The 22,973-nt window shown below is 36.0% G+C and overlaps 3 protein-coding genes and 1 pseudogene across 8 annotated transcripts; 2 read left to right on the top strand and 2 right to left on the bottom strand.

The window, feature by feature from the left end:
* Nucleotides 1–1,835: 1,835 nt before the first annotated feature.
* LOC111296046 (eukaryotic translation initiation factor 3 subunit A-like) lies at nt 1,836–8,220 on the top strand. Its single transcript, XM_022890059.2, has 14 exons — nt 1,836–1,912; nt 2,310–2,385; nt 2,624–3,105; nt 3,702–3,917; nt 4,032–4,400; nt 4,482–4,511; nt 4,876–5,103; nt 5,204–5,365; nt 5,511–5,732; nt 5,849–6,055; nt 6,137–6,343; nt 6,657–6,737; nt 6,879–7,080; nt 7,452–8,220. The coding sequence occupies exons 2-14, from the start codon at nt 2,340–2,342 to the stop codon at nt 7,949–7,951; spliced, it is 2,952 nt and encodes a 983-aa protein (XP_022745794.1). The 5' UTR covers nt 1,836–1,912; nt 2,310–2,339; the 3' UTR covers nt 7,952–8,220.
* A 1,174-nt stretch (nt 8,221–9,394) lies between these two features.
* On the top strand, nt 9,395–10,272 carry LOC111296548 (wall-associated receptor kinase-like 20 pseudogene; annotated as a pseudogene).
* A 647-nt stretch (nt 10,273–10,919) lies between these two features.
* Nucleotides 10,920–14,733, bottom strand: LOC111296547 (putative protein phosphatase 2C 5). 6 transcript variants are annotated; one of them, XM_089768867.1, is made up of 8 exons: nt 14,546–14,733; nt 13,498–13,751; nt 13,010–13,181; nt 12,635–12,918; nt 12,454–12,561; nt 12,240–12,365; nt 11,928–12,160; nt 10,920–11,459 (listed from the first exon to the last, which is right to left on the bottom strand). In XM_089768867.1, the coding sequence occupies exons 2-8, from the start codon at nt 13,705–13,707 to the stop codon at nt 11,240–11,242; spliced, it is 1,353 nt and encodes a 450-aa protein (XP_089624993.1). In that variant the 5' UTR covers nt 13,708–13,751; nt 14,546–14,733; the 3' UTR covers nt 10,920–11,239. The 6 variants fall into 6 exon arrangements, with proteins under 6 accessions (XP_089624993.1, XP_089624996.1, XP_089624992.1 ...); XM_089768870.1 differs by having other exon boundaries at nt 12,701–12,918; XM_089768866.1 differs by having other exon boundaries at nt 14,586–14,733.
* A 1,648-nt stretch (nt 14,734–16,381) lies between these two features.
* LOC111297874 (kinesin-like protein KIN-14G) lies at nt 16,382–22,659 on the bottom strand. Its single transcript, XM_089741570.1, has 19 exons — nt 22,220–22,659; nt 21,574–21,740; nt 21,345–21,488; nt 21,016–21,249; nt 20,841–20,912; nt 20,523–20,591; nt 20,256–20,333; nt 19,998–20,162; nt 19,830–19,911; nt 19,655–19,750; nt 19,388–19,564; nt 19,183–19,289; nt 18,923–19,101; nt 18,662–18,823; nt 18,319–18,572; nt 18,054–18,217; nt 17,738–17,908; nt 16,870–17,384; nt 16,382–16,762 (listed from the first exon to the last, which is right to left on the bottom strand). Exons 1-19 carry the CDS (start codon nt 22,335–22,337, stop codon nt 16,657–16,659), a joined length of 3,060 nt encoding a protein of 1,019 aa, XP_089597696.1. The 5' UTR covers nt 22,338–22,659; the 3' UTR covers nt 16,382–16,656.
* Between the last annotated feature and the right edge of the window lie 314 nt (nt 22,660–22,973).

Here is a 22,973-nt window from a genome sequence, read left to right as displayed (position 1 = left end):
GTGCGCCGTGATTTCAGTCTTTCCTTTCCTTCATCATTCGTTGCTACAGCCATTTGTCACACCCCATCATTCAAATTGTCTTCAGTAATAGAGCTCTTTCCTGTTATTTTCTCCGATCCCATGTCAACTCTTTCAACAGTATTCTTGAAGTTCTTCTCCTGATCATCTCCATTGCAATGAACCTCACCATTTTCACCCATAGAGTCTGTCTCTGGTAACTTCGTACCCAAAACATTGGAAAACATAGAACCAACCTTCTTCCTGAAACTCTTTTTAGATGTAGCCCAATATTTCCTCTTGGTCTTGCTACCCTTTTCATCATTTCCACAGCGGGTTTGATTTCTTTTTTGCCTAGCCTTAACCAACACCTTGGGGATCCTGATTCTTATCGTTGGTAGAGGGAGGGTGATGCTGATAACATATGAGAAATGAGAGTTTGGTGGTATGACGAAAACCCCAGTTTTTTCTTGAATTTTTTCGGTCATCTTTGCCTGTCAACTGAGATGAACAACCATTGTATTATTTTTGGGTTTATAATTCAAGCTGTAATTAAAGAATTTGAGTTGCATGAGAAGTGGGAAAGAGAAAGGAAACATGACTCTTAAAAAAGAGGTTCTTTACTCCAGGCTACAACACACAACGTTTTTGGATAGAGATTTGAGGATAAATCAGCAAATGAAAGCCTCAACAGTAACGCATATCTTTAAAATTCACACCTATCTCATATATATTGGTTTATATGGAAATTCAATCTCTTATTTGGTATGCAGGGAAAGATAAATATATTTTCTTTTCTGGGATATCCTCCAAAATAACAGCAAACAAAACTCTATTCAAACCTTGTATGAAAGATACTGCAGTCGTTGGAGGAAGACAGCAATGGCCACTAAACAAACAAAATCACAGCAATGCCTGAGGCAACTCAGAGAGGATTCAGTGATTTTTCCAACTAGATAAGCAAAATTTAATGTTAAACTTAAACACCCATTTCTCAGGACACGTTCTCCTTCCAGATTGGGTGGATAGCAGTTCTAGAAATTAAACACATTTAGGACAAGTCTACCATTTGATAATAGCTAATGATTAAACATATTCAAGAACATAATATAGATATCAAATTAATTTAGAACTTACAAGTTTAACTTAATTAATTTATATAATTATTTTTAATAAATGACATCCAATAAGCCAATAAGTCTAAAATTTAAATCTTAATATTGATAACATTTTTTCTTATTCCTATATAGCGTTTTTTTAATTAAAAATAAACTAATTTAGGAGAAGAGAATGTAATGGATTTTTTTATAGAGGAATGCATCCAAAGATGTAAAGTATATAGTACCAATATTTAGTGCTATCTTTTTAATTTTCACGTGAAATTTTTTTACAAGTAAATTTGATAATTTTAAATATCACACAAACATGATATAAAAATAATACAATTTAAAATTTTAATAATAATTATATTTATGTTTAATAAAATTAAAAAAATATATTTTATATTTTTATATTGATAAAAATTATAATATATAATTTTAATAGATTACACGAAATATATAAACAAATCGACAGCTCCTCCTGCAAGTAACAACTCCTTAAATTAACATGGACGACCCGTTAATGAAGTTTGTTGGCCTTGGCTCGCCTGGGATTTATAAACCGCTTTGCCCAATTTGACAAGATCTTCATCGAAGTTGAGCCGGACCAACTGGCCCATGTAAAAGGAAATTCTGTGAAGGTGAAGATTTTAAAGACGGGCCGAAAGGAGGAGGTTTTAAATTGGGCTTAAGATCAAAAAGCCTATTTAAAGAAAAACCCTAAACACTGCTATTTTCAATTTTATCTTCCGAGAACACTCTTCTTGTACTTCTTCTTCGTCTCAGTGCTCGCGGCCGCTCTTATAACGTTTCAGGCGAGTCTCTCAAAAATTCAATCTCATTTTTTTTTGGAAATTCCGTCGTTTATTTTTTATATTTCGATCGGACTTTTATTTGTTTTTATTAATGCAATTTCTCGATGAAAAATATTAGAAGAAAGAAATCGGTGAAATCGAGTTAGATAACTTTAATTTATTGATCTGTCTTTGTAGATTTAGGGTTTCAATTCATCAATGGGGAATTTCATAAATAAAAATAGGAGTTTTTAACGCTGTTTCAGATTGTAATATTTTTTTTTGTTTTCTTTTGCTTGGGAACTTGTAGTTGGATTTGATTTCACTCAGAGCTTGAAGATAATTAGGGTTTTTAGCTTTTCGATTAGTTATTTTTAAACTTATTTGATTGATAACAATTTGACGATGTTTGTTACAGGCAATCGCGGGCAAGAATTTGACTAAAAACATGGCGAATTTTGCTAAACCGGAGAATGCCTTGAAGCGAGCAGAAGGTTAGAAACAAAGCTTTTCCTTTATAAGGCTCTGTTCGTTTGTTGTTTTTTTCTAATTGCTTTTTGTGAATGTATGCTATCCTTTGTTTGGTATTAAAATAATTGGTTTCTGTTAAATGTGCATCTGGGTTGTGGAGGCATTGCTGTAAATAGTTACAAGTGTATGATGGGTTGTCATAATTATTTTTATTATTATGATATACGTGTTTGTGCTGACTTTGTGATGTGGTTGATGCAGAGTTGATTAATGTTGGGCAGAAGCAAGATGCTTTGCAGGCGCTTCACAATCTAATAACTTCAAAGAGATACAGAGCTTGGCAGAAGCCACTTGAAAGGATAATGTTTAAATATGTAGAGCTGTGTGTTGACATGCGGAAGGGTCGATTTGCCAAGGATGGTCTGATTCAGTACCGTATCGTATGTCAACAAGTGAATGTTAGTTCTTTGGAGGAGGTGATAAAATACTTCATGCATCTTTCTACTGAGAAAGCTGAGCAGGCTCGTAGTCAGGCACAAGCCTTAGAAGAAGCTCTTGATGTTGATGACCTTGAAGCTGATAAAAGGCCAGAAGATTTGATGCTAAGTTATGTCAGTGGAGAGAAAGGAAAAGATAGGTCTGATCGTGAACTTGTTACTCCTTGGTTCAAGTTTCTTTGGGAGACCTATAGAACAGTTCTTGAAATATTGCGGAACAATTCCAAGTTAGAGGCCCTCTATGCGGTATTTCCTGCCTTAATGACTTTTAATAAGTGCTGCGCATTTGTTGCGACTTGCAACTATACTACTAATTCTTCAACTTTTCATTACCATATGAAATTGGACAAATTTGTTTTCAGCATTACGGTAGAAGGGGCTTTAGGTTCTTGCATACTTTATTTTTCAGATTTCAGTACATAACCATTCACTGCTTTATATTAAGGGTCATTTATGGTTCTATCTTTAATAAAGTCTTTCATTGGGGGATGAGCTAAGCTTTAATTGATTTAATATTTAAAATCAATTGTTTGTTATTTTTGTATTAGAATCTTTAAGGTTGAAAGGATGAGTTTTGAGGAATATGGGACTTAAGTAGCGATTAGATGATTTGCAAAGATTTCACCAGGTTGCTGGAAAAAAAGAGAATATGGCCACCAAAAATTGATTTTGATCTTGGCGATTTGGCCTGCAGTTCCTTACAATTGGACATATAATGGAATGAGTGTCTCTTTTTTTGTGTTTATTTGCAGTTGGGAATGTCTTATTTGCATGATAATAGTAACTTGTTTACATAATGATTTGAAATGATAGAATCTTTCTATTTTTTTAAATATCTGTAGATGACAGCACATCGGGCGTTCCAGTTTTGCAAGCAGTATAAACGGACAACAGAATTCCGAAGGTTGTGTGAGATTATAAGGAATCATTTAGCAAATCTAAATAAATATAAAGACCAGAGGGACAGACCTGACCTCTCGGCTCCAGAGAGCTTGCAACTGTATCTTGATACAAGATTTGAGCAGCTAAAGATTGCTACTGAACTCGGATTGTGGCAGGTCGCTTGTTTGCTTTGTCTACATTCTGTGTGTGCTTAATGGATGAGTTTGCTATCTTGTAATATATAGATCTTACATGCTTCTGGTTGTTGCTTGTCTTGTTGGTCTTTGCAGGAAGCTTTTCGTTCCGTAGAAGATATTCATGGATTGATGTCCATTGTCAAGAAAACTCCCAAGGCTTCCTTGATGGTGGTTTATTATGCCAAGTTAACTGAAATATTCTGGATTTCAGGCAGCCATCTTTATCATGCTTATGCATGGTTCAAGCTATTTAATCTTCAAAAAAGCTTTAATAAAAACTTAAGCCAGAAGGATTTGCAGTTGATAGCATCATCAGTTGTTTTGGCTGCACTGTCAGTGTCCCCTTATGATCAAACACTTGGTGCATCACACTTGGAACTTGAAAATGAGAAAGAGCGCAACCTTCGAATGGCAAATCTTATAGGTTTTAATTTAGAACCTAAACTTGAGAACAGAGAAGTGGTATGTTGTATTGAATATCATTTGCTTTAATTTTCCATTTTCTTGATGTTAACATATTCTGACATTGTGTACTTCTTCCAGTTTTCAAGGTCATCACTTCTCACAGAACTGGTATGTTTGAATATTATGAGCACTTTTGATTTGTTTCTTCTTTTTTGCCATGTTACTTGTACTGATTTGGTATCTTGTTTCTGATAAAATTTCAAAGTTTAGATTGTTTTTGCCTTTCTTTTAAAAAAAGGGCTTGGGTGGCCATGTTGTCAAATGTTAGTTTGTTATGTCTTAACGATGATGTTTTTCCAGTCAATTTTAATATAATGGAACTCAACCCTACTAAGCCTTTAATCACAAACTAGTTGGGTTTGGCTACATGACATAATTTCTCTATTCCACTTGGTTATGGTAAAATAATAAATTCTTTGGATGTCTTTAGGTTGCTGACTAAACTGTCTGTTCTTATTTCCCTTTTGTTTAGGTCACCAAAGGTGTTCTTAGTTGTGCAACTCAAGAAGTGAAAGATCTTTACCATCTTTTAGAACATGAATTTCTCACTCTGGATGTTGCATCGAAGATACAGCCTCTGTTGCTGAAAATATCAAAACTTGGTGGGAAGCTGGCTTCAGCTTCATCTGTACCAGAAGTTCAACTCTCTCAATATGTTCCTTCCCTTGAAAAGCTTGCTACCCTCAGGTTGCTTAAGCAGGTGTGTTCTTGCGTTTATTTTCTTTTCATTGTTCTTTTTATTTGCTATGCACACCTCTTTATTTATTTGATTTTCTCAATGTTCTCCCTTGCTTCTCCAGGTGTCTCAGGTTTACCAGACAATGAAAATTGAGAGTTTGTCTTTGATGATCCCCTTTTTTGATTTTTCTATGGTGGAGAAGATTTCTGTGTATGCTGTGAAACATAATTTCATAGCTATGAAAGTTGACCACATGAAGGGTGTTGTGCTGTTTGGTAATATGGTAAGTCTGGATTTTGGTATGTTTGTGCTTATTTCTTTGCTGATATTGCTAGGATTTGTGCACTTTGTTCATATTTCTTGAAGGTGTCTGCAAAGCAAAGGATGCATTTATCTTTTTTTTTTCCCTGCTGTGTTGGCTTTTTCAGGGTCTTGAATCTGACAAGCTTCGTGATCACCTGACTATTCTTGCTGAATCTTTGAATAAAGCAAGAGCCATGATATACCCTTCTGCCAAGAAAGCATCAAAACTGGGTGAAGTTTTACCAGGTTTAGGGGAGATTGTAGATAAGGAACACAAAAGGCTTCTTGCTCGGAAATCAATCATTGAGAAAAGAAAGGAAGAACAAGAACGTCAACTACTGGAAATGGTATCCCCATTTATTTGGCTAGTTGCATAAACAACATGCGGTTTCATCATTTAGCAAAATAGTTGAAATGAATTCATAAACTTATGCCCCTGCTTTTTGTTTGTTTTATCCACTAGGAACGTGAGGAGGAGTCAAAGAAGCAGATGTTGCAGAAGAAAACCGAAGAAGAAGAAAAAAAGAGGCTTGCTGCTTTGTTTGAGCAACAGCGAGCTGAAAGAATTCGTAAGGAAATAGAGGAACGGGAACTTGAAGAAGCACAAGCACTGCTACAGGAAACTGAAAAGCATTTGAAAAGAGGGAAAAAGAAGCCAATTTTGGATGGGGTGAGTAGCCAATTTTATTTATTTATTGTTAAGTTCTGATTCATATGGATGTTACATTTTTTACCATGCATGTATGTCCAGGAGAAATTGACTAAGCAAACCTTGATTGAGCGGGCAATGAGTGAGCAGCTCAAGGAGAGGCAGGAACAGGAGAAGAGACTACAAAAAGTTGCCAAAACAATGGACCATCTGGAAAGGGCAAAGAGAGAGGAAGCAGCGCCCCTGATTGAAGCTGCTTTTCAACGACGATTGGTAGAAGAGAAAGTGCTTCATGAACGTGAGCAACAGGTGAATTTTTGAATTCCCTGATTTGCAATTGCACCTGTTTTTGCAATTAAAACATACCTTGCTTGCAATACTTTCCTTGTAAGGTCTCAAAGCATATGACATTATGTTCCATAAACATATCAAATACTATGTGTTTAAGTCTGCCTCAACTGATGTTCTACTCACATTTTGCATCTCTATGCTTGCACCTATATCTTGAAGGGATGAGCAGTCATTCTATGTTACACTGTCTTTAAGAGAGGTTTTTAATTGGTTTTTGTGATTGTCAACCTTTTGATAATACCATCTGTAATTTTGTTTTTCTGCTTTGTAGCTGGAAATTGAGTTGAGCAGACAGCGCCATGATGGGGACTTGAGGGAGAAGAATAGGTTGGCACGTATGTTAGAAAACAAGGTCAGTACCTTTTGGATTTGTGGCTTTGCTCATGGGAGGGCTTGTCTTGCCAGAGATAATATTCTTGCAGCTTCCTACATCTTCTCTTCCACAGTGTTAAGGGATTTAACATAAGCAAATTTGATTTCTGCTTTTCCACAGATGATATTCCAGGAAAGAGTAATGAGTCGTCGGCAAGCTGAGTTTGACCAACGGAGAGTAGAGAGAGAGGAGAGAATCAAACAAATCATTCAGGCCCGGAAGCAGGAAAGAGATATTAAGAGAAAGAAAATATTTTATGTGAGGTTTGAAGAGGAGAAAATAAGAAAGCTGCGTGAAGAGGAGGAAGCTCGTAAACATGAAGGTATATAATTTGATACACTCATTTGATTATAGTTTCATAATTACTGGACCTTGAAATTCTATTCTTTTTTTGGATAAGCTCATAAATATTTTTCTCTAGAAAAATTACGGTTTACTTGATTCATATATTTCCTTTTTCTCGTATCAATAGAATTCTGTCTCACCTCCTATCGATGCAGGGAAATTTAAGTATTTTGTCTGTTCAAACTCATTTCAGTTGTTATGCTTTTCTGTTATTGTTTAAATTATTTAGATAACTTTCCTTTTAAAACGTTCCACTTAATAAGAGGATATTTGCAAGTGTGAATAGTTGTGAAGCTACAAGTTTGTGCTTTGATCTACTTTTATTTATTGGCACTTTGAAACTTGCAGAGGCTGAGAGACGAAGAAAAGCAGAAGCTGAACACAAAGCAAAAATGGATGAGATTGCTGAAAAGCAGAGGCAAAGAGAACGAGAATTGGAAGAGAAAGAGAGGCAGAGGCGAGAATCTCTTTTGGGAAGGTCAACAGAGGCGTTTTCTAGGCCTTCTGAGCTGTCTGCTGACTCCCGTACAACAACGGAGCCTGGAGTTGCTGTTCCTGCTCCAGCTGCTGCTCCATCTCCTGGGAAATATGTACCTAAGTTCCGGCGTGAAAGACTTGAAAGCTCTGGTTCAGCTCTGCCTTCAGAACCTGATCGCTGGGTCAGGCCTGCACCCTCAGAATCTGATCGATGGACTGCCGCCAGCAGGGCCCCTCCATCGCAATCTGAACGCTGGACTAGTGGCAGCAGGGCTTCACCTCAGGATTCTGACCGTTTTGGTGGTGGTGGCGGCAGCAGCAAGCCCGAACCCTGGCGTCCTTCAAGAGCCAGGAACCCACAACGTAGCTGATCCGACTTGTGATCAAGGGATATGCTGATTCAAATTTTGTACCAAACTATTTATGGTTACCGGTGACGCATGCTATAGCATCTCCGACAACTTGAGCAGTAATATTATTTTTGAGAATTTCAAAGACTTGGTAGAGTTGCATTATGATTTCATCCTTGTCTTGTTCAATTACTCCATTTTGTATCGCTTGCGGAGGACTATCAAGTTATGTGTAACACCGTGGGACTTTTTTTCAAGTGTGAATTTTATTTCTTCCCCGCTGAAGTTGATATTGGATTTGTTGGGTTGGTTTCTTCTTTCTCGACTATAAAGTTGAATTAGATCAATGTTACTTGAGATTATAATAATAAAGCCCAATCCATCCCATTAACCCCGTAACTAAAGGTGGCCTCGGGATCCTACGACCATCTCTGTTAGCTTGCACCTTCTTCTGTATCTTCAATCTTTTGATGAATCTACTGGACTGTTTGTTGCATGAGAGGGACAAACTCAAGCCATTGAATGTTGTGTTGTATTATTAAAATCCCATTTTAAGCTGGTTGTAAAAGCGATGCTCATGGATTGTTCGATTACCATGTCTTTCCTTTTTTTTTTTCTCTAATGGTTGATTCAAAGGGTTCATAATTTGAGTGGTTAGTTTGGCAAATATCCACTAAACAAAATCAAATATATATTATAAATCAATGGAAATGGGTTTTGAAATATGGCTTTTCAAGATGTTAATGTGCACTATATAACCTATCACGATCCAATTGACCTACCTACTTAGGTTGGATCCATACCTGGCCATATCAGCTCAATTATTTTGGTGCTAAACTCTTGTCAACCCTAAGATTTCCATTATCAAATAGAAACACCCACTCCTCAAAAAGGGAAATTCCTTTTATACAAATCCTAAACAAGGAAAGTGGGATCAGAGTGTGCAAATTTATATTTTATTATAATATCATGATTCCATTCACACTTGCCGGCTTAAGGGTCATCTTAATACCCACAAATTTGGAATCCACCGTTCAAATGAGATTTTATGGTATTGGTTAGTACGTATTATATGCCTTCGTACTTATCCAAAGTTCAATTTAGCGATCAAAAACTATATTCTGAGATGAAAAATTCTAATGAAAGTTTAAAGAATAACAGTCAATGTAAGAGTGTGCTGAAATAAGAAGCTTATTACATTCTGCTTTATTCCTGTAAATTCTTATGCCGGAGTACTGACTAGTTGCACGACACCAACCATCAAATCTAACATTAAAATCCATCAATGTAACTTGACTCTTAAGATATATGACTAATTAGCTTCAAAGTTCATGGCCACTAACTTTATACATACATTGACTATAGTAGATATATGGACAAGTTTGTTGCTACAGTTGGTTGATAACGCACTAAAAAAAGAACATGCTTATGGATTTTCCCCACACATAAAATGGTTTTGTTTTGATGTTCTATTTTTGGTGAGTACCCGAGCCATATTCTCTATATAAAAGAGCATCCAGTTCTCAGGCTTTCCAAGCAAAGATTTGGTGTCAATATATAGTTATTTCCCTGGTTTCTAAGCTGTCAAAACTAGACTGAAAAATGGTGCCCGTGGTAGTTTTCTTGTTTATTTTAGTAACCCAAGTGTCAGCCTCCCGTGTTTGTCCCAAATGTGGTAAGATGAAAGTTCCATATCCACTCAGAACTGATGAAAACTGTGGAGATCCCAGGTACAAAATCTACTGCAACAATGGTGTCCTCGAGTTCATGTCAGCTTCAGGGTTTTACTATAAGATTCTCAGCATTAATCGTCGGGCTAATAAGCTTGTTATAAGCCCACCCCTGATAAAGGAAAACGCTTGTTACTCTTCTGATCTCGGTCTAGGAGGTTTGCGGCTCGATGAGAACTTACCCTTCAACATATCTACTCGTAACACTGTCATGTTATTTAACTGCTCTAATAACATTCTTTTATCCCCATTGAATTGTTCTTCGAGCAGCTTCTGTAGGCAGTTTGAGGATGTGGGGGAGGGATATGGCTGCAAAGGAACACTTTGTTGCCATTTCTTGAAAGATGCATCCATGAACTCATATAGGATCAGGATCAGGCTTGGAGGGTGCACTGCTTATACTTCTGTGGTTGATAAGCAGCCTAATGATCCCATTAAACTCTGGAACTTCGGCATTGAGCTGCAATGGTTCTGAATATTTTAAGTTAGTTTCTTTGACAAGCCACGTCACTCTAGTCTCTCGAATATTTTCTGTCATCTTTCTATCATATGCATCTGCTTAATTCTGCTTGTTATGCTGTGCCTTTGTTTGCTTAGTCTTCATTGTTATATCAGTGAATAAATTTTCATGTTAGGAAAATAAATGAAGTGCATCAGTGTTTAACTTCTAACTTTAAGCCACTAAGCCAGTGCTAGGAAACCTGAAGTTGCCTAGGAACTGGGCTTTTCCCAGGCCCAGGGTTGATGTTGGCCTTAAAACCGATTGTGAAAGCAAACTGGATCTTTTAGGCATATGAAGCTCACTTTAGCTGGCTGTTAAGGCCTAACCTTGATGGCCCAAAAGATTGCAGATCAGCTTCGTTGTTTCTCCCATCAACTTTAGTGGCCCATTCTCCCTTATCTATCTTCGCATGGATGCTACCATGAAAAATTTTGTTCCTTCGGGCTGATCTTTCCTTCATTATTATTATTTTGAACTCCATGAACACTCCAGTGGATTAAACCTTCTTTACAACATCTCCTAGCTATTTGGCACTTAATCCAAACTATCCCTAGTCGGGAAGTATATGATCTCAAAATCTTGGAAAGATGTGGATCAGAATTTTCTGAAATGAACAGGAAAATTCACCATCATGCCACAGGGTTATAAACAACTACACTGGAAACACTGCATTGTTGAAATATGTAACAGCAAGGAGTGCAATACACTTGCACTGGTCAATATTCGTTGTTGGTTCAATCAAAATCAGGCCAGGGAGTTGAGAACACGCCCCTGCTAATGCAGAAAGGCAGCTGAGTAGATATATTACTATGTAATCTTCACATCTAATTACAAATTCAAGCGGTTAGCAATCAAACTATCACAAATATCTATCAGATAGCATCTTCGTCCCGAGTTGGTCAGTAAAACAGCCGAGCACAAGTGTAAACTCACAAACAATAATAGCAAAACACCTACTCTATGTCTACCTTGATTCTTACTCGGATCTATTGCAATCACTAGATAATGGGAAACCAAGTATGCTCACACTGCCAGGAAAAAAAAAACATCATATTTACCTTGTTACCAAATAAGATGTTACGTGATCACTGCAGGTCTGCTTGGCCTTTTTCCTTCCATGGCATCTTTCTTTTTCCGACAGTTAGTGCAGAGAGAGGGTCCTTCCCAGGGCTTTGAAGCAGGTGAGAAAAAAGGCCCAGAGTTCACAGCTAAACCCTCTGCTGGGGGTTGATCAACTTGACAGACTGCACATTTGAAGATTCCAGAGTTTGCATTCATGGGAAAATCCTTACCTAGCCTGCAATTTTTATTATAAAAATCAGTGGGATTAGAGACTGATCTAGTTCTTTTGTTAGCCAAAAAAAAGAGGCTCAATTTTAAAGACCTACATAATCATTGCCCCACAATAAGATATCTATTCAAACAACTTAAGTGATGTGCCATCTTGCAAATAACCACTGCTTTTTGCCTTGAAACCATGCATTTAGGTGCGAATTTCACATGAAATTAGGAGAAACTGAACCGATTTGTTGTGACAAGCCGAGGATAAAATCAACTTATGGGATATATTTATACACATTCAACCAGCATAGTTGTTAAAAAGATAGTGGAATTCATTAGCAATTTCTGCCAATTTTTTTTGATATGGTCTGCCAGTTATTTTAAGACCATCCATGTTCTTTCCAACAGGCATTTCCACCCCATATAACATATAAAGCAAAATGCAAAACTTAGAAGGGACAAAGGAAAGTTCTAATGAATGAACCTTTCTGCAAGCATGGCAGAACCCTCTTCAAATAGCTCCTCAACAACTCCAACAGCAGAAAGTTTATTTGTAGTCTTGTTTGTAGAATTTTGAGATCTCTTCCCAAAAAGAAAAGAACCGAGCGCATTCTGCTTCTTCCTTGGTGTTGGAGGTAGGACAGGCTGGTCAGAAGGAATAATATCAACAACCAGGCAGGTTGTATCATCCTTTAGGCCCCTTGACCTCAAAGCTTCCTGAAAGAAGTAAACCAAATTTAATATCAAGGCCAATTGACTGGATAATATAAGGAGAAAACACCAGTCTGGATATCACCTTAACAACCAGCTTTGCCGCAAGGTCTGCTGGTAGACCCCGACAAGACTTGGCAGCCATGTCCGAAGACAAAGCATCCCAAATACCATCTGAAGCAATAATAAGTCGTCCTCCAGCATTTGACAACTAAGGGAAAACAGAGAAGAAGTTTCAAGGTTTGAATGCTCAGAAGAAAATTAATAAATGCATTAGCAATAAGACATGAAGACGTAACCTTCACTTGCTTAACATGTGGTATTGGGACAATGAACTCTCCAACATCTGTGTCACCAATTGACCTAGAGAGGCATAATCCACCAGGCCAGCAACGGAGGGGACCAACCTACATAGATTCAATTCTTAAAGGTAAGGTGTTAGAAACATTCATAACCTTTACAAACAACTCACTCCACCACCTCTAATTCACCCAACCCAAAAAAGAAAAAGCAGAGAAAGTTCTCGTGTTTGTAAGTGTAGAATACTTCATTGCCCCCAAAAACATTAAGTCTTCCTACTTCACCCCCACTGGCAGTGACACGCTCTCTTTCTTCTGCATTCTCTTCTAGCCTGTGATCTACAGTCAGGAGAGAAACTACACCCCCTTGGGTGTCCAATATACATCGAGAATCACCAACAGATGCAACAGTGACAGTCCATCCATCAATTACAACAAATGTAACTGTTGTCCCAGAAGTTTCCCCTGTCATCAATATAAATGACTACAAAGATAAGCATGCAGCAGAATTTGATTGAGAGAAAACAAGGGTGATGAAATAGAGATGAATACGTGCCTCTCTGCTGAAATTCAATGTCTGTTTTCACAAAACCTGCAACCAGAGCCCGAGGAAGGGCTTGAAGCCACTCCTCCCTACTGATGCTTTGAGGAATTGCACTCAAGACATTACACAATAAGTTCTCCTTCGCAAAAATGGCAGCTGATATACCATTATGCCCATCAAAAATCTGCCAATAAAACCAATATTAGGAAACACTACATTTACCATGCTCAACTTGATCAGTAGGGGAGAAAAGAAGAATCATGAGACTTTTGTTCTCATTTTTATGAGGACAAATTAAACAAGAACATACATTGACCAGAACTCAACACAGTGAATCACAATTTTTCCCACATTACAATTCAAATTCTCTTTTTTCATTCTTCATAACCAAAGACGAAGAATCCATTATGTGCTATTTTAGCTGATAAGCCAACATCCTTCATGTTTAATGAGAGAGAGAGAGAAGAGGGAACAGGTGGGCGGAAGAAGGAAGAGAGTACCGCAAATACTGAAAAAGATGTTGCTGGATTCCCAGGAACCCTCTGACAATCAGGTTTAAGCAGAAAGTAATCTTCTCCTTTTTTGGCCAAAGCAGCCTGTCCAAACTTCACAAAAGGTTTCTCAACTTTTTCATTCCTGAGCTCACGACCAATCAAGGTCGCAAGTGGAACAAGAGGTGGCTTCATCCTCGATACTTCAGCCTGGCTCATGTTAGTTTAGGTCTCAACATTTCCAAAACTCCAATGCTGAAGCCCTAGCAATCCAAAATAAACTATTTAGCATCACCACATTCAAAGGTAAGGAAAATGTGCAAGGCACAATTTATAAATTCTTAAAAAACCAGATTATTTTGATAAAACCTAGAAGACTTGAGTAGCAATAGAAGAAGAATGAAATCAGAAAGCTTTCACACGTTATATACCTCATCATTACCCTTTAGAACACAATTTTATCACTCAATCAGCTAAAAGAAGCTAAAAATGAACCGAAGTGATCTAGAGCTTCCCAAAATTATTTCATTATGACACATTATATAAGATGACATATAAAGCCAACTGGATCCAACAGCAAAAAGATGTATAGATGATAGTCTCAAGCTTTAACATTTTCTAAAGCTTTCATGCAAAACCCCGAATTCAACAAAACCAATTAACCAAATATTCCCTTCAAATTTCACTACTTCAATTCTCAACACTAAAACACAAATCCCAAGAAACTGATCTGAAATTTCCACATATAAACACACTTTTATTAAACTTACCACAATCCCCAAAAGCAATGAGAGTGATAAAGAAATAATTCAATCAAACAAAGGCAATGTACAAAATTTATTATCCAAAGCTAAATTCTTTATCCATTAAAAGAATTAACTTCAAAAAATGTCACTTTTAACCCATCAATCTACAAAAAGAAAATACGTTCAGACAAATCTAAACCAACCCATTTTCAACCGTTTGCATACAAACCAAAATTCAGTTCCAAGATCCAAAATAGAACAGAAATCAAGCTAAAAAATGAACACCAAAAACCCTCCAAAAAAGACTGAACTTTGAGAAACCCAAAAAAGCTGACAGTTGACGAGAGAAACCTCAGATCGAGCAGACATGGCCCTACATTGAGTGCGTCTTCATTTCTCTGTATGTATAAAAAGCATTCCTTTTGAGTGTGTATCTGGGTTCCAAAAATCAAAGCTGCAAAAGCCTAAAAGAGAGAGACCTCACAGTGATTTGATTGGCAAAGAATCTAGAGAGAGAAACGAAGATATTTTTTTGTTCAAAAGAAACGCGGATTTCGGGCGCTGATTTTTGTAATAAAATGACATTTATGTCCTAACTTAATCTTTTTCCTTGTAATAATATGAACAAAAATATGGAACGGAAATACCTTTGAAATGACAAAACTGCCCAATGAATTATTCAAAAATATTATGAATTTTATGAAAAATAATTTGAGGATTTGTGTTTTCACATTAATATTGTTGTTGTCAATTTAACACGTTTAAATTTTTTATTCTACATTTTTTTTCTTTAATTTTATTGCTGGAGTAGACTCACCTAAATTTTAAGCACAAACTAATTAAATTGATTACATACATATTTTCAAATTTCAATTAATTTTTTTTCTCAAGCAAATATTATTAACCTCTATCAAGTTTTCTTGAACAAAAACATGGCTAGATTATATTAATCAATGGAGTAATTTATGGTCATTTTGCCTATTTAAAATCAATTATAATACTTAATATTATTACGTAAATATATTATGGAAGGTAAGATGGTAGGTATCAAATTGGAGAAAGTTGGTTTTGACTTTGGAGTTTTTTTTTTTTTAATCTTATAAATAATAATTTATAGATTTATATTTAATTTATTAACGGTATATATATTTTATACTGTCACACTTTATTAATTAGTAAAATTTTTTTAAAATTAAATTTTTTTATATTTATTTATTAATAAAATATTATTATTTGATTAATTAACAGTGAATAAAATTTATACACTAACAATAAATAAATATAAAGTGTGTTAAGAGAGAAAATCTATGTGGCAAATTTTCTTGGTCTAAACGGAAATTGGGATTTGACTTGTGCTTAGTTATCCACACAGAATTGTTTTCTCCATAAAAAAAAAAAAATTAATGGAAATTTGCTGTGTTTTGGCTGGCAATAAATAATGGAGGGGTTGGGAGAAAGCTGCTAATTGTTTAGCTCGGGATTAAGAAAAAAATGGAAAAGCAGTGGGCATTTTGACTTGAAATGGAGCAGAAAACAAAGCACAATCTTAACTCTTAGCTGAGGGCAACTCAACTTTATGGGGGTGGTTGTTTGTCTCTTTCATGGAATTTAGTGGATATACATATATATATATATATATATATATCTCACCTCACATACTAAAAAATGAAAAATTGAAGGCATTTGCTGATATGGTCATGTGTTTGTGGGACCTACATGGGGTAAGCCACTCATTTGAAAGGAAAGGTGACATGCATTAGCACGCAAGTCGATGATTGTCGTGCTTCAAACTGTGGCTAAAATCACTCATGCTCCTGCCTCAGGGTGAGCATGCAACTTTTTCTAGCTGTAGATCAGTTCATCAGCATTTCATTCCTGGCTTCAATCTTCAATGGTTAGCCTTAGCCCACAAAATTGAAACAAATGGTTAACTCCTATGGCTGAATGTCAATAGTTTTATCCATTTCTTAATGATGATTTCTTGAATAAACCAAGAGACGAAAGTCTAAATATTCTTGGAACTTAACTCGAACGGTTTGAATTTTATTGCTAGTTCTCTTATACGTATAAAAAAAAAGAAGAGAAAGTCTAGTTACTAGCAGTATTAGTTATCAAATGATCATGCTGTTCTGTTAATACTCAAATCATAAGAGAATAATATTATATTGAATGCTAGTACTGAACATTCCCAAAATCCACACCTGTGTGAGCAATTCAACTCAAGGGGGTGGATCATCACATTCATGGGGATTATGATTACCACCAATGAACACAGGCAACTCAAAATTGTTGCCACTTTTATATATGTGAACCTCTCCATCTCGCTACCACTTAGTGATAGATACACAAGAAAAGGGATAGAAAGTCATAAAAGGAAAAAAAAAATGACAGAAGCCAGTTTTCCCTCAACACTTTAGTTTACTCACTTTGCAAATCCAGTTTTTTTCTTTCCATTGTGCAAATTCGGATTAACTCCATTAGACAACTTCCGGGTTGATGGAGAAGGAATTAGTGATGGAATTGAACTCCTGGTGGCAAACCAAAAAAATGAAAATCAAGGCCTAAGGTACTAGAAATAAACTGAAAAGTTTTACATAAATGTGCATATCTAAATATTAATGATAAAGCAGCTTACCTAAATTCTGTGTTCTTTGCTTTCCTGAGCTGCTGTTTCTTTGATTTAGATTCCAAAGCATTTGAAACATTGGTAATTTTAGGAATATTGGATTGACTAACTGAGTCTGTCTCTGAACAATCACTAGTTGCAGCTTCATGATCAGAATCATCAGTTGAGCCAACTTCGAACTGAACTCCTTGCCGATCATAGTCTTGGTTGCCCTTTTTGTTTGTAGTCAATCTTTTCAAGTTTTGTTCTGGGAATATCTTCGTAGGACCGCGAATAGAACTCTTATAGAACTTGTCAGGCGATTGTCCATTGCTTACTTCCCTACTTGCTGGCAAATTTTGATCCTTTTTAAGGTTGTCATGCTTGTTCACCATGACTTTATCAATCCAGCCACCAGATGCTGAATCTCTATCATCCGCCTTAGCACTTGTAGCATTACTGCAAAGAGGTGGCCACAGTAATGGATTTGCTAACATCTCTTGGATTTCCAAGCTTTCCCTCCTAGATGTGGATGAAGAGTCATTCTGAAGCAGCAGGCAAGAATATCATGTTAGGCTTATCTTATCATTGGTTCCAACATTGTAGATACATAAACAGAAAATTGACTGTTTTTTCCTTCTCTGACAGATGATTTCTTCTACTAATCAGTGAAATCAGTTTTAAGGATTTCAAGGAAGCATGTTATTAAAATATTATCTAAAAGCTAACCAACTTTTTTTAAAGATTTTACCAGCATTTACTATAATCTTTACAGCACTTTAATAAGTTGGATAAAAAGTTGTCAAGTTTGTTAACTCTGAAATCAACATCCTATCATAAATTGTAGTAAATCACTTTTGAAAACAAATTCCTACCAATTTTGACACTTAAATTATACCTCAGTGTTGGTAAGGGTGCTAGATAGATCACTGAAACTCTGCCATTTAGGAAGAGGAGATGATTCAAGCTTTGGACTATTTATTTCTGGGATACAGGATACTGATTGAGCACGTTGCAGGTGCTCGGGCTCTCCTTCCTTTCTCGCTGAGGCTACTTTAAGACTAGCTATCTGAAAACAGTTAAAAAAGGCAAACAAGTGAAATGATGTTTACAAAATAAATGAGTATCTGTAAGACAGATTTGACAGCAGTAGGCAGCCCTAACACTTTAAGTTAAAATGCAGAAGAAAAGAACCAAATGGCACATGAAGAAACCTGTTCTTTAAGCTCTTTCACTTCTTCACTATCTTTGTTCACTTTAGCACCACCAAGTTCAACTGTGGCAACCCTCTCTGCAAATTTAAGAGTACTAATTGTTTCTCCAAGAGCTTCATACTCTGGAGCAATGTGAACAAACATGAGTGTTTTGGCTTGTCCTCCTGACAGATGAGACCAATAACATGATCAACAAAGTAGAATACAGTGGATAATGAAAAGAAAATAAAACCTTCTTAGATTGGAGAGTTTCAGATAATCTTACCAAGTGAATCTTGGAGCAACTGAGTAAGTTTACTGTTTCTATAGGGAACATGTGAATTTTTTGAAGCAAGAGAAGAGATCACATCTCCTAAGGCAGAAAGAGATTTGTTGATGTGTTGTGCCTCCTTTAACCTGTCCCCAGTCACTTCAGATTTATCTACCCTTTCACTTCCTGCCAGGTCAACAAGATGCATAGAGCCACGAAGAATGTTTCCTGAAGTGAGGTCCTTTCCTTGAACATGAACTGTCAAGCAGCTGCATTGAAAGACCGCACAGCATGTTTTAGAGCATAACTAGAAATGAAATCAATCTTGTGAAACTAAAACCAGAACATTAGACTTGACCTGTGAGATCGACTACTCCGGTCATTCATGGCTGTGGAGCTAACTGCACGATTTTTTTGCCCAAGGTTCATCAAATTTATGACATCAAATGTTGATGATACACGTACAAGGTTGGCATCAGGTACATTAATCCCATTTTGAGAGCTGTTACGGATTTCTAATGTATTTAGGAGTTAGAAAACATGAAAATGCGTATGAGGCAGCGCAATTAACAAAGATAAAACATTTTGGAGAAATATATATGTCTGATAGATAGGATATCTCTTATTTAGTCCATCAGTTGAAAGGAGATCCCTGACTTGCTCATTGTAAATTTCAAGCATTTGCACAGAAATTTTATAGGAAATGGTTTCTTTCCTTTGGTTTGAGAGAAGAAATAGATCAGTCAATGCCCTGTAGTTTACACCTAAATCTTCTTCGGTAAGCTCCTTAGGCCCAGTCTGGATTCATAGATGAGATGAATTAGCATAACTTATTTGACTGACTACAGTATGTTGGTGACAAAATGCTGCATTTCTTACCATGGTATAAGTTTTCCCTGATCCTGTTTGGCCGTAAGCAAATATACAAACATTATAACCATCAAGAACAGACCGAATCAAAGGTTGGGTATCGGAGAAAACCTTCGCTGCAGGGAAAGAGAATTCATGCACAGGAAAGGCTATCAAACTGAAAAAAGTACATGGATAGAATCATAGAGAGAAGTGCTTTGCCGTAAGCGCTAACCTTGAGTTACAGAAGGACTGAATATTTTGTTAAAAGTAAATGATTTCCGTCCCTCTTTTCCATATTTTGAAGGAGTGACAATTGTGATAGTTCTTTCATCCATGTGGTCTACAGAACTCGAACTGTTTGATTCCCCACTCAAGAATGGCCTTACTCGGCAGTATACTCTTATATTCCCTAAAACATGATTTACCAAAAAATACAATTGGATTTGATTTGATTATGATATATTCACTACATGAAACTTTTAAACTGTTAAGACTCTACCTTTCAGGTCCTGCACTTGATTGTATAACCTGCGGTTTTCTTCAAGAACTCTCTGATATCCCGAAGCAGCTGAAGCTAGACTATGCAAGTGTTTGCCTATTAAAACAAGCTAGAATGAGAAATATTATATTTTCATTTTAAGAACACATAAAAGCAATCAAGCTTAAGTTTGCACCTAGATTGGTAACCTCTTCGTGGTACGCCATTTGCAAAGATTGCATAGCCGCTTTAGTGGCATGAAGACAATGCTTCAGTTCCTACAGGTACAAATACATCAAGCACTCCATCCCTATGGTAGATAATAAGAATTTTAGAACTAGAATAAATGCTAACAGCAAATTACCATAATATCTCGTTGTTGTTGTTCAACCAATCTCTGCTGTTTCAAAAGATGTTGTATTGATTCCTCATCAGGATTGGACTTCTCATCATAAAGTTCCTGTCTCTCTGGCTGATCTGTTGATGATTCATCTTCAATCATTTCCTCAGCTGGGGTCTCCTCTTCAACCTTCATCATTATATTTTTTAAGTGATATGAAAGTATTTAATTGATAATCACATGAAGCAATGACTGAAAGCTGCTTAGAAATATTTTTCCCACCTTGTCATCACATGAATCAGTTTGTGAAAGAGAATTATCAGGGACCGATTCTTCCATTTTCTTTGCAGTAGCTTTAACCTGTCAGATTACCATATATAAATGGTGTACTGAGATCAGAAGACTGATAATGCCATTAATACATGTTTCACACAGCCATTAACACTAATAATACTTGCATAAAAAGAGTGCAAGTAAATTTATTCATTGACATTCTTTGACATTTTGGGGATAAAGAATTGACAATTGTGAAGAATTAAAGCTGCTCACCTGTTCATTTTGGCTTGCCAATCGACGCTGGAACTCCTCTGAGACTTTATTGAACATAGATTCTACAATCTGTTAATGGTTTTCCCTCAGAAAACTATTGAAAAGATGGATTGAAGCAAAGAATAATTAAGTTGGCAAATGAAAGTTCACAGCAACACTTTTTCCCTTGTAAGATAGACATTTTGTTGATTACTATCCCATTCTAATCCTATATAGGAAAAGGCTTTGCCTATTTAGTAGCAAATAAGCTTCTTGAATAACTTGATACTTCTCTAATCCTCTTATACCATCCCGACCAATTAAGCAGAAGGACCTTACCGTTGGAATTTCTTCTTGCTTCTTATCTGACAGAGCTGCACGAACTAGCATTTGCAAAGAACGGACGGAACCCTTTGGATAAGAATGAAAATGAGCTATTAGATGTTTCTCATTCAAATCCTAATAAAATAAATAGAGTGAACATGAAAAAACAAAGCAAAAAAAGCTCACTGACTGCTTCACTGAGGTCTGACTGCTCACTACACAAGCTATCTACAGACTTCTCACCCACTGACACTGTCCTTGAAATGGAATTCATAAATGGTTCACTATTTTTTCGTACGAAAGGTTTCCCTGTCCCGAAAGAATTTGCAAAATATTTCCATGAATCAATCCCACCACTTTGTTTCCATTCACTATAAGACTTTAATGCTAAAACACAGTCCACAATCCTTGAAGATTTCCCACCCTGGAAAAAGAAAATTTCAAAGTCACATTCATTTAGACTAGAAGATAAATCATAAATGGCTTCCTTACCATTTAATCTAAAATTTCAATACTAACCTGTTCCAAATCGGAGGCTTCAAAAGCTCGAATCCCCATTTCCTCTACAGCTACAAGGAAGTTTCGCACGTTTTCAAAGTATTGGTATGCTGATAGAGCAGCCCCATCAGGAATAATAACAAAATCACAATCTCCTTCTACTACCTAAAATTCAAATAAGATATTGACCTTAGGTCGGACAATGTATCAAGCAAATTTAGTGGCATCAGATATAGTTGCTGAAACATACCTTTGGCACAGCTCCAGGTTGAACCTTGTTAAGAACATTGCAAAGGATAATGCCACTCCGCAACCCGAGCCTGAATTCTTCTTCAGAAGGCTCAGCTGGCAAATCTTTACCCCCAACAACACCAACTGTTTTTCTCAGCCACCTAGCAGCTTCATATCTTCTCAAAGCTACAAAAATATAAACGAGTGAGGATTCTTTAAATCTATGTATTATTGTTTCTGTTTGTTTGCTTTCTTTCAGCACAAAGCAAGCTCACAGAATCAACCAAGAAAAGGAAGTTTCAACAAAATGCATTTCCAATTTGTTTGGAGATTAGGAATATGTGCTTTTTTTATTAGCAAAATTGGCATAAAGCTGCAGATTTTATGATCATTTCTGCAAAATGCAACAACAAATCTTAAGCATTATTGTAAAATTCATGAAACTTGGTAAAAGTAAGATCAATTTCAATCTCTTAACAGAAACTTCATAAAATCTGAAGCTTGAAATTGATTAAAACTAATGATCATAATAGAAAACACAAGAATGTATTACAACAAAGCTTAAGATTGATCAATATTAAGACAAATAATAAAAAGCCATTGATCATTCAATTCAATCCGATAACAAATCAAAAACAGAGCTGGAAAAAAAGTTATATCATTACAAGACTCATCGGATTTCCCCGAAGCCAAATAAATGTCGTCTTTTTGAGTTTCTTGCTGCTGAAGAACTTCTTCCAAAGCTGATATTACAGAGACTTGTAAAATCGACTCTGTTGCCATTTTGTAACAAAACCAGCTGTTGAATACAAAAATCTACAGATTTTACAGACCCAAATTAAATTTTCAATTCCTTTACATTTATCTTCAAAACCCAAATTATGAAAAACCAAAAAAGAATTTGAATCTTTTTCTTTTCTTATAATAAAAAAGCTCTGTCAAAAAACAGAGGAGAATAAAAACAGAGACAAAAAATTCTTGTTTTTATTTCTAACTTTTTTTAGTATTGGTATTGAATATCTCTGTGGAGAAACACAGAGAGAGAAATTTTGGAAGGTTCAAATGATTTTCTCTCACTTTCTCTCTGTTTTCTCTCTGTGTCTCTGTTTTTCCCACAGTTTCTCTCTAATATTGAAGAGAAACGCTGTACACCGAACCTGGTTCCGAGCCTCCCGGTTACGAGAGAGCCGCGCCTGCACCGTTTATATTTTTCCGAGTGAGAAAATGATGGACTAATTTTAAACATTTTTTATTTATTTATTTTTAGTTTATTAAAAATTATTTAATTTTTTTGGTCAAAAAATTCTAATATCATAAAAAATTATTTATCAAGAAATAATTAAGTATATACTAAAAATTTGAAGGTGTCTTTGAATTTAAAAAAAAAAAGGAGTAAAAACATAAGTAATTGTGATTAAA

This window comes from Durio zibethinus, chromosome 12 (assembly GCF_047325235.1).
Source record: "Durio zibethinus cultivar Kanyao isolate XHJ-2024 chromosome 12, ASM4732523v1, whole genome shotgun sequence".
NCBI lineage: Eukaryota > Viridiplantae > Streptophyta > Magnoliopsida > Malvales > Malvaceae > Durio > Durio zibethinus.
This window is presented reverse-complemented; position numbering and strand designations above follow the sequence as displayed.

Excerpts from the sequence above, each read along its gene's own strand:
- LOC111296046 (XM_022890059.2), top strand. The coding sequence starts at position 2,340 with ATGGCGAATTTTGCTAAACCGGAGAATGCCTTGAAGCGAGCAGAAG. Across the intron at positions 4,401-4,481 it reads AACTTGAGAACAGAGAAGTG|TTTTCAAGGTCATCACTTCT; the intron begins GTATGTTGTATT and ends TACTTCTTCCAG. Across the intron at positions 5,733-5,848 it reads AACGTCAACTACTGGAAATG|GAACGTGAGGAGGAGTCAAA; the intron begins GTATCCCCATTT and ends TTTATCCACTAG.
- LOC111297874 (XM_089741570.1), bottom strand. The coding sequence starts at position 22,337 with ATGGCAACAGAGTCGATTTTACAAGTCTCTGTAATATCAGCTTTGGAA. Across the intron at positions 19,751-19,829 it reads CGAAGAGGTTACCAATCTAG|GCAAACACTTGCATAGTCTA; the intron begins GTGCAAACTTAA and ends TTGTTTTAATAG. Across the intron at positions 18,824-18,922 it reads ACTGATGGACTAAATAAGAG|ATTAGAAATCCGTAACAGCT; the intron begins ATATCCTATCTA and ends ACTCCTAAATAC.
- LOC111296547 (XM_089768867.1), bottom strand. The coding sequence starts at position 13,707 with ATGAGCCAGGCTGAAGTATCGAGGATGAAGCCACCTCTTGTTCCACTT. Across the intron at positions 12,919-13,009 it reads CATTGAATTTCAGCAGAGAG|GGGAAACTTCTGGGACAACA; the intron begins GCACGTATTCAT and ends TATTGATGACAG. Across the intron at positions 12,161-12,239 it reads CGGCAAAGCTGGTTGTTAAG|GAAGCTTTGAGGTCAAGGGG; the intron begins GTGATATCCAGA and ends TACTTCTTTCAG.